This window comes from Syngnathoides biaculeatus, chromosome 11, assembly GCF_019802595.1.
Source record: "Syngnathoides biaculeatus isolate LvHL_M chromosome 11, ASM1980259v1, whole genome shotgun sequence".
Lineage (NCBI taxonomy): Eukaryota > Metazoa > Chordata > Actinopteri > Syngnathiformes > Syngnathidae > Syngnathoides > Syngnathoides biaculeatus.
Window position 1 is genome coordinate 7,501,896 of NC_084650.1, and position 12,338 is coordinate 7,514,233.

General features: G+C 43.7%; 1 protein-coding gene and 1 pseudogene across 19 annotated transcripts in view; one reads left to right on the plus strand and one right to left on the minus strand.

The window, feature by feature from the left end:
* Positions 1 to 12,338, minus strand: part of abhd18 (abhydrolase domain containing 18) — a 46,850-nt gene that overhangs the window by 20,152 nt on the left and 14,360 nt on the right. For 10 of the 19 annotated variants that reach the window (XR_009797028.1, XR_009797026.1, XR_009797027.1 and 7 more), the window contains exons 5-12: positions 9,123 to 9,198; positions 8,956 to 9,042; positions 7,888 to 7,913; positions 6,804 to 6,942; positions 5,484 to 5,573; positions 2,962 to 3,063; positions 2,634 to 2,872; positions 2,339 to 2,475 (exon numbers count right to left, since the gene is read on the minus strand). Coding sequence is in view for 12 of the 19 variants with exons in the window: in XM_061834165.1 (XP_061690149.1) it covers positions 2,339 to 2,475; positions 2,634 to 2,872; positions 2,962 to 3,063; positions 5,484 to 5,573; positions 6,804 to 6,942; positions 7,888 to 7,913; positions 8,956 to 9,042; positions 9,123 to 9,198 (896 nt within the window). In the remaining 7 variants the exon portion in view is untranslated. Of the gene's footprint in view, positions 1 to 2,326; positions 2,476 to 2,633; positions 2,873 to 2,904; positions 3,064 to 5,483; positions 5,574 to 6,803; positions 6,943 to 7,887; positions 7,914 to 8,955; positions 9,043 to 9,122; positions 9,199 to 12,338 lie in introns of all 19 variants that reach the window. The other 9 variants (XR_009797030.1, XR_009797031.1, XM_061834174.1 and 6 more) reach the window with 4 other exon arrangements.
* Positions 5,006 to 5,124, plus strand: LOC133509293 (5S ribosomal RNA; annotated as a pseudogene).

Sequence of the window (12,338 nt, forward strand, 5' to 3'; positions counted from 1 at the left end):
GTTCATCATCTTTATTCCTCTGTACTTTCCACAGTTCTGAACATCACCTTTGTTCTTAAAAATGGGGACGAGCAAACTTTTCCTCCATTTTTCTGGCATCCTCTCTCCCCCTAGTATTCTATTGAATAAGTTGGTCAAAAACTCCACAGCCACCTCACCAATTCCCTCTGCCTCTCCTCAGTCCTCTCTGTGTCCCACTTCTTCTTCGCTAATCTCTTTCCTTGGATGATTTCCTGTATTTTGGGGTTCCACCACCAAGTGTCCTCCCCTTTCCTACCAGAAGACACACCTAGTACTCTCCTGACTGCCTCTCTGAATACCTTGGCCGTAGTATTCCAGTCTTCTGGGAGCTCTTCCTGACCATTTTGAGCCTGTCTCACCTCTTTCCGAAAGGACACACAACATTCTTTCTTTCTCAACTTCCACCACCTGATTCTCTGCTCTACTTTTGTCTTCTTAATCTTCCTACCCACTACCAAAGTCATCCTACACACCAACATGCAATGCTGTCGAGGCACACTCTCCCCCACCACTACCTCACAGTTGCTAACCTCCTTCAGATTACATCGTCTGCACAAAATATAATCCACCTGCGTGCTTCTACCTCCACTCTTGTAGGTCACTCTGTTCCTGTGTCTTCTGGAAATAAGTGTTCACCACTGCCAATTCCATCCTTTTTGCAAAGTCCATCACCATCTGTCCCTCAAAGTTCCTTTGCTGAATGCCGTACATAACCGTCACGTCTTCATCTCCCCTGTTTCCTTCTCCAACATGTCCAGCGAAATCTGCACCAATCACAACTCTCTCTCCTTCTGGGATGCTCAGGACTGGTTCGTCTTGTTCCTTCCATAAATTCTCTTTCAACTCGAGGTCAAATCCTACCAGTGGGGCATTGCCACTAACCACATTATACATAACATCCTCAATTTTAAGTTTCATCATCATCAGTTGATCTGATACTCTTTTCACCTCCAAGACATTCTTAGCCAGCTTTTCTCTTAAAATAATCCCTACTCCATGTCTCTTCCAATCTATTCCATAATAAAATTATTTAAACCCTGCACCTGAACTTCTAGCCTTACTCCCTTTCCACTTGCTCTCTTGGATGCACAATATATGAACCTTTTTCGTAATCATCATGTCAAGTAACTCCAAAGGTTTTCCTGTCATAGTCTCAACATTCAAAGTCCCTACACACAGCCTGGTCGTTGCATTCCTCTTCTTCTTCTGCCAACCAAGCCGCTTTCCTCCTCTTTTTTGTCTTCAACCTATATTATCTGAATTTCTACCTACGCCTTGCAGATTAACATTTCCAGGATGCCCGGGCCAAAACCTAACCATTATGGAATTCGTATCATGAAGGCTCATATATGTTTGGCACAGTTTTATGCCGGATGCCCTTCCTCACGCAACCCTCTGCATTTATCCGGGCTTGGAACCGGCCGACAGGTAGCACAATATTGTGATTCCCAACGGGCTGCAGATAGTCAAAATGAAGAAGCAATAAAAAAAAAACAGTCAGCACATAAAATACACAATTCACATACTATCTAATCTATGTTAAAGTTAAGATCAAATGAAAGCAATTAAATAAACAGCCAGCATATAAGGTACACAAATCACATACTACCTGTGTGTAAATATAAAGGATTTGACAATTTAAAGGATATGTGGATGGAAGGGATTCAAACCACAATGGCACTCACTCTCGTAGTTGAAGGTGAGTCCACGTTTGATCTTTGGTCCTTGTTGTATACTCGATGTAGGTAATGTTGTTAGCGCGCTAGGCTAACTTGGGCCGAGCAGCTTCAACGCGAACGATACGGCACCAATTTGGGTACTAAGATGTACTGAGATAAGACCAGTTCAATTTCCGATAAGTCCTCACGGCCCTCATCGTACAAGTTATGAAGTTACTCCCGTTCGATGTTTCTTCAACATCCATGACTTGATCACAAACGCATCTTGTTGTTAGCAAGCTAAGCTCAGGAATACTAGGCCAATAAGCAAGTTTAATTTAACGTTTAAGTTAACGAACAATACGGCTCCAATTTGGGTACTAAGATTTCACAGATGGTGATTTTAGTCCACCGAAGTCGTCGCCAGGAGCGTCCCACGTCGAGTATTCACAACATTCGGTCCAAATTCTGCATGATTTATTGAATTATGATTGGGCTGGCCAGAGCCACCTGTTTAAGCTGCTACCAGTTTGATGACCGGAAGCAAAAGCCTCAAAAAAAACTTTTGAACTGAACTACCTCACAAAATTACACTTTTAACACTGATCAAATTTAATGAGATGTATTGTCGTTAACTCCGTATGCACCTCAGCACTAACCGGAGAAATTGGCCATGTGTGTAAACTCATCCATCACTCCCTTCATGAAGCTTATCGACTCGTTGTGTAATGATGGCCTGCAGATTTTGGCTGAATCTTCCTTTGTGCCAGTCAACCATTTCTTTGCTTGGAAGCCCCTGATAAAAAAAAAAAAATGTATGAGCGAAAGCTGAATAAATTACAGTAATGTTGCATTCTAGCTGTACACCATTCAACATACTGTATGATGAGAGCTGACTACAAATGACTATCAGTGTTGAAAAGGACAATATTCACATTAGCAACAAGTGATCACCTTGGCAAAGAGTCTAAACGTGTCTTGGTGTTGTCCACTGATGATAATATGTCGAGTTTGTCTGTAACCATGCCCTCTCCAATCCACAGGCCAGGCCCAATTTCTGCCTTTCCTCCTGTCCTTGAGGAACAGTCCATTGACACCGTGTCTCCTCTTGGCTGGTCTAGCAGATGATCGAAAGAATCCCCTCTACCCGAAGAACATTTTACAAAGTCTTGAGACATCTTGAAGGAGTCAGCCTAAGCGATGAAGACAAACCTGAATATCTTACATGTCTAAATATTAATCGGGCTATAGATTTTGGATGAGCTGGAAAAAACAAACAAACCCCACAATACTCCAACAGCTTAATGATCTCTTCTTCATACACTGAATTAATGGCATATTGCTTCTCCAGCTCCGACCAATTCACTGCTTTACTTAGCACACCCTACACAAGCGCAAAAAAAAAAAAAAAAAGTCAAGGTTTAACAGTTCTTGAAATGTATTTGCAATTGGCATTCCAGGGAAAGATAATTATTTGAATATCTCTAATGTCCAATATAAATAAACTTGTACATGTAAAATTACCTCTTACGCACATTGATACAGTGAAGAAAATGTCTACATGTCCATTCTGAGAGAGATAATCTAAAAAGAAAAATCCAAAAATCGCAATGTATGATTTTTTTAACTGATTTATTTGTGTGATATAGCTGCAAATAAGTATTTGAACACCTATCAGAAAGAATTCTGACCCTCAAAGACCTGTTAGTCCACCTTTATAAGTCCACCTCCACTCCATGTATTATCCTGAATCAGATGTACCTGTGTGAGGTCGTTTGCTGTATAAAGACACCTGTCCACCCCATACAATCAATAAGACTCAAACTTGTAACATGGTCAAGACCAAAGAGCTGTCCAAAGACACCAGGGACAAAATTGTACAACTCCACAGGGCTGGAAAGGGCTAAGGAGAAAATGTGAAGCAGCTTGGTGGAAAAAAGGTTAACAGTTGGAGCAATCATTAGAAAATTGAAGAAGCTAAACACAACAGTTAATGTCAATCGGAGTGGAGCCCCATGCAAGATATCACCTCGTGGGGTCTCAATGATCCTTAAAAAGGTGAGGAATCAGCCCAGGACTACATGACAGGATTTCAATGATCTGAAAAGAGCTGGGACCACTGTTTCCAAGGTGACTGTTGGTAATACACGAAGACGTCATGGTTTGAAATCATGCATGGTACGGAAGGTTCTCCTACTTAAAGCAGCATATGTCAAGGGCCGTTTTAAGTTTGCCAATGACCATTTTGATGATACAGAGAACTCATGGGAGAGCGTTTTATGGTCAGATGAGACCAATATGGAACTTTTTGGTCAGAATTCCAGTGTGTAAGGAGGAAGACGAATGCTGAGTTCCATCCCATGAACACCATCCCTACTGTGAAGCATGGGGTGGTAGCATCATGCTTTGGGGGTGTTTTTCTGCACATGGGACAGGACGACTGCACTGTATTAAGGAGAGGATGACCGCATGTGTTGTGACATTTTGGGGAATAACCTCTTTCCCTCAGTCATAGCATTGAAGATGGGTCGTGGCTGGGTCTTTCAACATGAAAATGACTCAAAGCACACAGCCAGGAAAACCAAAAAGTGGCTCTGGAAGAAGCAGGTCAAGGTTCTGGCGTGGACTAGCCAGTCTCCAGACCTAAACCCAACAGAAAATCTTTGGGGAGAGCTGAAACGCTGTGTTTCTCAGTGATAGCCCAGAAACCTGTCTGATTTAGAGAAGATGTGTGGAGGGGTGGGCCAAAATCCCTCCTGCAGTGTGTGCAAACCTGGTAAAGTACAGGAAACAATTGAACTCTGTAATTGCAAACAAAGGCTACTGTACCAGGGCGGCATGGTGGTCTCAGCTGGAAAAGCGTTGGCCTCACAGTTCTGAGGTCCCGGGTTCAATCCCCGCCTTTGTGGAGTTTGCATGTTCTCCCCATGCCTGCGTGGGTTTTCTCCGGGCACTCTTTTTTTCACGTTCTCCAGTTTCCTCCCACATCTCAAAAACATGCAATATTAATTGGACACTCTAAATTGCCCCGTGATTGTGAGTGTGGCTGTTTGTCTTGATGTGCCCTGCGATTGGATGGCAACCAGTTCAGGGTATACCCCGCCTCCTGCCCGTTGACAGCTGGCATAGGCTCCAGCACTCCCTGCGACCCTCGTGAGGATAAGCGGTGAAGAAAATGGATGGATGGGCTACTGTACCAAATATTAACATCGGTTTTCTCAGGTGTTCAAATACATATTTGCAGCTGTATCACATGAATAAATTGTTAAAAAAAAAAAAAATCATACATTGGGATTTCTGGATTTTTCTTTTTAGATTATCTCTCTTCTTACGGCCATGCTACCATGAGAATGACCGATCTCGTCAGATCTCGAAAGCTAAGCGGGTTTGGCCCTGGTTAGTCCTTGGATGGGAGACCGCCTGGGAATACCAGGTGGTGTAAGCTTCTCTCCCCAGCTAAATGCAGAGGGGTTGTGTCAGGAAGGGCATACAGTGTAAAACTGTGCCAAATAAATATGCATTAATCTGAGATGACACGCTGTGGCTACCTCTAACGGGACAAGCCAAAAGGAAAAGAAGATTATCTCTCTCACAGTGAACATGCAGTACGATGAAAATTTCAGACCTCTCCATGATTTCTAAGTGGGAGAACTTCCAATATAGCAGGGTGTTCAAAGGCTTATTTTCTTCACTGTAAAATGTCAAAACAAAATATAATGCAGCATGCAAAGGAGTGCATCAACAATTAATCAGACATTTAAGTATCACCATTTCCACCTTGCTTAATCTGAGTGTGAGGATTACCGTGGTGAAGACACTCGAGGCAGTGGACCATGACAGGCATGGAATGAGAGGGATAGGCTTCGGCCAATTAGTCACTGCTAATGACGACATCTTGAGGCAAACACAAACCATTAACACATTAAAATAGAATTTGTATTGTTTGACCACTTCTATCTAATATTGCTCATCTGATTAGAGAAGTAAAATAAATCTGGATTCATTTGTCCTACACTCATGTTCCCAAGTAAATTTAAGATTCGTTTTTCATTAGTCTCAGTGAGGCAGCAAGATGTATCAGCTGGAAAGCGTTGGCCTCACAGTTCTGAGGTCGAGAGGGTTCGATCCAGGCTGCGCCTGTCTGGAGTTTCCATTTTCTCCCCGGGCCTGCGTGGGATTTCTCCGGAGACGCCAGTTTCCTCCCACATCCCAAAAACATGCGACATTAATTGGACATTTTAAATTGCCCCAAGAAGTGATTGTGAGTACGGCTTTTTGTCTTTATGTGCCCTGCGATTGGTTGGCAACCAGGTTAAGATGTACTAAATGTGTCAATGTGCGTGTTGGCGTTGGGTCCACCGAGCTTGGCTTCAGCCAGGGTGGCTCATCGTGTCGCCGAGCTGGGCCGCTTTATGGCGTTTTTGTCACTCACGGCTAAATACGCCATCGTTGACAGCATTATTCATCCGTCGCCGTTGTTCATCGCCCGGCCGCGACGAGCCAATCGCGGTTTTGGCTGGGGTGGCTCATCGTGGCAGCGAGCCGGGCTTAAAGTGTTGTCGTCGTTCGCGGCTGAGTGTGCCATTGGCGGCGGCGTTGTTCATCCGTCAGCGTTGTTCATCGCCCCTTCATCCTAGCAGAGACTCTTCTGTCACATAACACACCAGACACCTTCCGCCAGCTATTCCAACCTGCTTGGACCCGTTTCTTCACTTCCTTACCACACTCACCATTGCTCTGGATTGTTGACCCCAAGTATTTGAAGTCGTCCTTACTCTTTCCCCTCCATCCCTCTCATTCACGCACATATATTCCGTTTTGGCTAATCTTCATTCCTCTACTTTCCACTGCATGCCTCCATCTTTTTAATTCTTCCTCCACCTGCTCCCTGCTTTTACTGCATATCATACATACATACATACATACATGCATACTACCTAAAAAAACAAAAAAAAAAACAAAAAAAAAAGTGCCTCATTGTAATAATGTTATACTGGACAACCCCCTAACCCCCATTAACCTGTTCTATCAAGGTTTAAAAGCATATGTATAAATTTAATTCCCTCAAATAGTTAAACGAATAGAAAGATTTTAATGACAGAATGTGGAATGATTGTCACTTACATATCCCCCCATGGAAATACCAGTCATTCCAACCGGTGAGTACCCCTCGCTTTCAAGCCAATGAAGCAGCACAGAGGACTCCAAGATCAGAGCTCCACCCATCACAAACAGGTCTGAGACATTCTTGAGACAGGATCGTCTAAAAAACAGAAGCAGATATCATGTAGTTCTCGATTAGCATAAATATATGTTAGAGACTTGGGATTTAAAAACTCTAAAATACAGTGAGTAAGCAATTGAAATAACTCATACACTGCCATGGAGAATTGCGTTCATCAACTGGAATGCACGTATTTATAAACTACAGATGTAAGAGGGTCTCACCAATCTTGTCTGTGAAATATTGGTTTGTAAACCACTGTAATCACAAACAGATCCCTAGAGATGACGTATTGCATCACTTTCGATTTCAGAACAGAACAATTTTTGAGGAGAATATCAAGATTGGGCTCGGCTCTCACCCAATCAATTAGTCAGTTATTTGGGAGAAAAATGCCAAAAAGTTGGCAGTCAGACAAGTTTAGGTACACAACACTTGAACAGAGTATGAATATCTGGTATAAACAGCATGTGTTGTGGCAGGTTGTAGAAAGTGTGAGAAACTGTGAGAAAAGATGACAGTCCATGAAACTCAAGTTCTTGAGTATTGTGGTGAGTCAGCATCACTCACAGTCCATTTCTTAGTTTTATGTATGTAATATGTTTTTAATTTCCATCAAAATCCCATTTTCTATTTTATTTTGTTGATTAATAGAAGTCACAAAAGCAAAAAAAAAAATATTAGCACTGCTGATTATTAAAAAAAAAGCTAGAAACAATTGTGAAAGAAGGTTGTTTAACCTTTTGGTAGGTTGACTGCTAATATTATCATCTCAAACACAATATTCTATGGGTTTTGATTGTTAAAAAATTAAAACAGCACAATATGGTAAATGTTGGTTTGAAAACAGCTGTCCGATGAGTCAATGATTTTGTTGCTAAACGAGATTTGAATCATGACTACACATCATGGCTAACTGGGTGTAGAGATGTCAATGTGTATGGATAGTTGTATGTTTCAGTGTGTAAAGAGTTCTACACTTACAACTGGTCTTTTGGTTTACGATAGCCATGTGAAAAAGTAAGTCAAAGGAAAACATTTTTGGAAGCAGAAAGACAATGAAACAAAAACACATGACCAGTAGAAATAATTCTGATAATCTATTCAATGGTACAAAAATTTATGAACAAGAACATTTTAACACTGCATAATGAAAGGGCAGCTTGTGTAAAAATATTTGTATTACAGTGGAGTGACACAAACTGGAAACGGGACAACTATGTCTCTTTCACTCCAAAAACTCCAAAGAAAGCTTAGGGTTAACCTTGTAACATCATGCAACATCATCTGTCAGTCCATCCGTCAATCTATCCATCCATCCATTTTCTCATCCACTTATCCTCACAAGGGTCGCAGGAGTGGTGGAGCCTATCCAAGCTGTCAACTGACGGTACACCCCGAACTGATTGCCAGCCAATCGCAGGGCTCATGGAGATAGACAACAGTCGCACTCACAATCAGACCTAGAGGCAATTTGGAGTGTCCAATTGTTGTTGCAAGTTTTGGGGATCTGTGAGGAAACTGGAGTTCCCAGAGAAAACCCACACAGGCACGGGGAGAACATGTAAACTCCACAGAACAGATGGAGCCGGGATTGAATCCAGATCCTCAGAACTATAAGGCCAAAGCTTTCCAACTGCGCCACCGTGCTGCCCACTTAACATCAATATTTCACTAGAGTCACGGGTGTGATGGACCCAGGTGACTCTTGGCGAGAGGAGGGTACACCCTGAACTGGTACCCAGTCAATCGTCTGGCAGATTTAAAAACAAAAACAACCATTCACACTCACATTCACAGCTGAGGGCAATTTAGAGTCCTCAATTAACATCCTATGCATGTTTTGGGATGTCAGAGGAAACATGAGTACCCGTAAGAAAAATGATACAGGCATGGGAAGAACATACAAACTCTACACAAGCGAGGGCGGATTTGAACCTGGGTCTTCAGAACTGTGAAGCATATGTGCTTACCATTTTTCACTTTTCCGTCTCATGGACACATGATTTTACTGAAAACATTTCCAGAGTGCAAAAAAAACAAGAGAAGGATATAATATGGGTTCTCCAAAAGTAGGGAAGCCATTCCTGCTTCTTTGACCATGGGCCTGGCCATCAGGGTCCTTCGACGCCAGAAAAACTACAATGAGCAAATCAGGTTAAAATGACATTAAGTGTATGTGCATTTATACAAGTACATCCAACAATAAAGGATCTTACATGGTCCCCAGTGCCAGCCAAGTGGATACATACTGGTCTGTTGCCTTGCCATCTTTTAGGAACTATAAATTGGAACCTGAAAATGTGCACAAGCATCAATGTAAGTCAGAGTGTTTTGAATCACATCCATTCATTTTCTCTACTGCTTATCCTCACCAGGGTCACAGCGTGCTGGAGCCCATCCCAGGTATCTTCGGGCAACAGGCAGAGAAGACCCTGAACTAGTCGCATACAGTGGGTATGGAAAGTATTCAAACCCCCTTACATTTTTCACTCAGTTATAGCGGGGATTTGATAAAACCATTGAATTTAACTTTCCCCCCATTAACACTTCATACATACATTAATGTATGGCTGAACTCCAGACATGCAGTCCCGAGATGGGATTAAGTTCTATAAAGTGAATCCTCACTGCAGCCCTCCACCAGTTGAGGCTTTATGGCAGAGAAGCTTGACAAAAGCCTCTCCTCAGTGCAAGAGACATGAAAGCCTGAGTGGAGTTTTCTAAAAAACACCTGAAGGAGTCCATGATGGTGAGAAATAAGATTCTCTGGTCTGATGACACCAAAAACTGACTTGACTATTGGAACAGATGAGGCTATTTACGTGTAAAATGCATTTCTACTAATGAAAGTTTCACGTTACGAAACAACTTCCGGAACGGATTAATTTCATAAGTCGAGGTACCACAGCACATTGACAAACTGGTTTCACTAAAGGTCCGAACACCCCCCGTCAGGTGACGTATTGACAAAGTTGCCTTTGGTAAGTCATATGGTCATTGGATCGCAACTTTACAGAACTCACCCAAAGCAACTGTCACCACAAATGAGGTTATATCACAAATATTCAGTGCAAAGTGGAACTTGACAAGGATGCTCATTCTCACCCCGCTATTCCTATTGCAATGGTACCTCTACTTACGAAATTAATTTGTTCCGGAAATCATTTCGTCATGAGAACTTTTCGTAAGTAGAAGCGCTTTTTACATAAAAATCACTTAATCTGATCCAAGCCCACCCCTCGGCCAAAAATAAGCATTCAAAGTACATGATCAGAATCAGAATCATCTTAAATGGCAAAGTGTTTTAAAAAAAACACAAGGAATTTTCTCCGGCAGTCGGTACTGCTCTGCTATGACATTCAGAACAAAGACCAACATAGCAACAAGAACAAAGAACAACAGACATTTCTGTGTATAGGAACTGTACATATATAAGACGTGCAAAATGTAAAATCTATATAGATAAATGTGTTAATAGTGTCAATTGTGGAAAGGGAGAAGTTAAAAGGGACAAATCATGCGGTCTACAAAATAAAATAAATACATCCATACGTAAATATAATTATATATATATATATATATATATATATATATATATCCATTATCTACCGCTTTTCAGGGTCAGGTTGCAGGGGAAGTAGCTTCAGCAGGGATAACACAGACTTCCCTTTCCACAGCCACTTCTTCCAGCTCTTCCGGAGGGATCCCGAGGCGTTCCCAAGCCCGCCGAAAGACAGCCTCTCCAGCATGTCCTGGGTTGTCCTCTGGGTCTCTTTCCAGTGGGACATGCCCAGAACACCTCACTAGGACGGCATCCTGGAGGCATCCGAATCAGATCCCCCATCCACATCATTTGGGTCCTCTCAATGCGGAGGAGTATCGGCTTGACACTGAGCCTCTCCTGGATGGCCAAGCTTCTCACCCTACCTCTAAGGGAGAGCCCAGACAGCCTGCAGAGGAAACTCATTTCGGCTCCTTGTATCCGGGATCTTGTTCTTTCGGTCAAGACCCACAGCCCATGCCCGTAGGTGAGGGTAGGAACGTAGATCGACTGGTAAATTGAGAGCTTCGCATTTCGACTTAGCTCCCTCTTTACCACAACAGACCGATACAAAGTCCGCATCACTGCAGACGCTGCACCGATCTGTCAGTCAATCTCCATTCTTCCCTCATTCATGAACAAGACCCCAAGATACTTGAACTCCTCCACTTGGGGAAGGATCTCATCTTTAACCTGGAGAGGGCACGCCACCCTTTTCCAATTGAGGACCATAATCTCGGATTTGGAGGTGATGATTCTCATCCCAGCCGCCTCACACTCGACTGCGAATCGCTCCAGTGAGAGCTGGAGATCACGGCTTGATGAAGCCAACAGAACCACATCATCTGCAAAGAGCAGAGATGCGATGCAGAGGACATCAAACCGGACACCCCCTACGCCTCGACTGCACTTACAAATTCTGTCCATAAAAGTTAGGAACAAAATCGGTGTCAAAGGGGAGCCTTGGCGTAGTCCAACTCTAAATCGGAAACGAGTATGACTCATTGCCGGGAATGCGAACCAAACCCTGACAGCGGTTGTACAGGGACCGAACAGCTCGTATCAGGGGGTTCGGGACCCCATACTTCTGAAGATCCCAACAGGACTCCCGAGGGACACGGTTGAATGGCTTCTCCAAGTCCACAAAACACATGTAGACTGGTTGGGCGAACTCCCATGCACCCTCGAGGATCCTGCTGAGAGCTGGTCCACTGCTCCACGGCCAGGACAAATACCACATTGCTCCTCCTGAATCAGAGGCTTGACATCCCGACAGACCCTTCTCTTCAATACCCCTGAGTAGCCCTAACCAAGGAGGCTGAGGAGTGTGATCCCTCTATAGTTGGAACACACCTTCCGGTCACCGTTCTTGAAAAGGGGACCACCACCCAATTCTGCCAATCCAGAGGCACTGTCCCCAATATCCCCACGATTTTGCAGAGGCGTGTCAACCAGGACAGCCCTACAACATCCGGAGCCTTTAGGAACTCCTGGGGAACCTCATCCACCCCCGGGCCCCTGCCAACAAGGAGTTTTTTTAACCACCTTGGTGACCTCAATCCCAGAGATAGAAGAGCCCGCCTCAGAGCAGCAAGACTCAGCTTCCTTGTGGGATGGCATGTTGGTGGATTTGCGGAGGTCTCCGAAGTATTGTCCCCACTGACTCACAACATCCCGAGTTGAGCGTCCCCACTATACACAGTGTTGATGGTGCACTGCTTCCACCTCCTGAGACGCTTAACGGTGGACCAGAATTTCCTCAAGGCCGTCCTGAAGTCGTTCTGCATGGCCTCACCAAACTCCTCCCACGCCCGGATTATTCCTCAGCGACCACCGAAGCTGCATTCCGCTCCGCCAGCCAATATCTATTCAGTTGCCTCGGGAGTCCCAC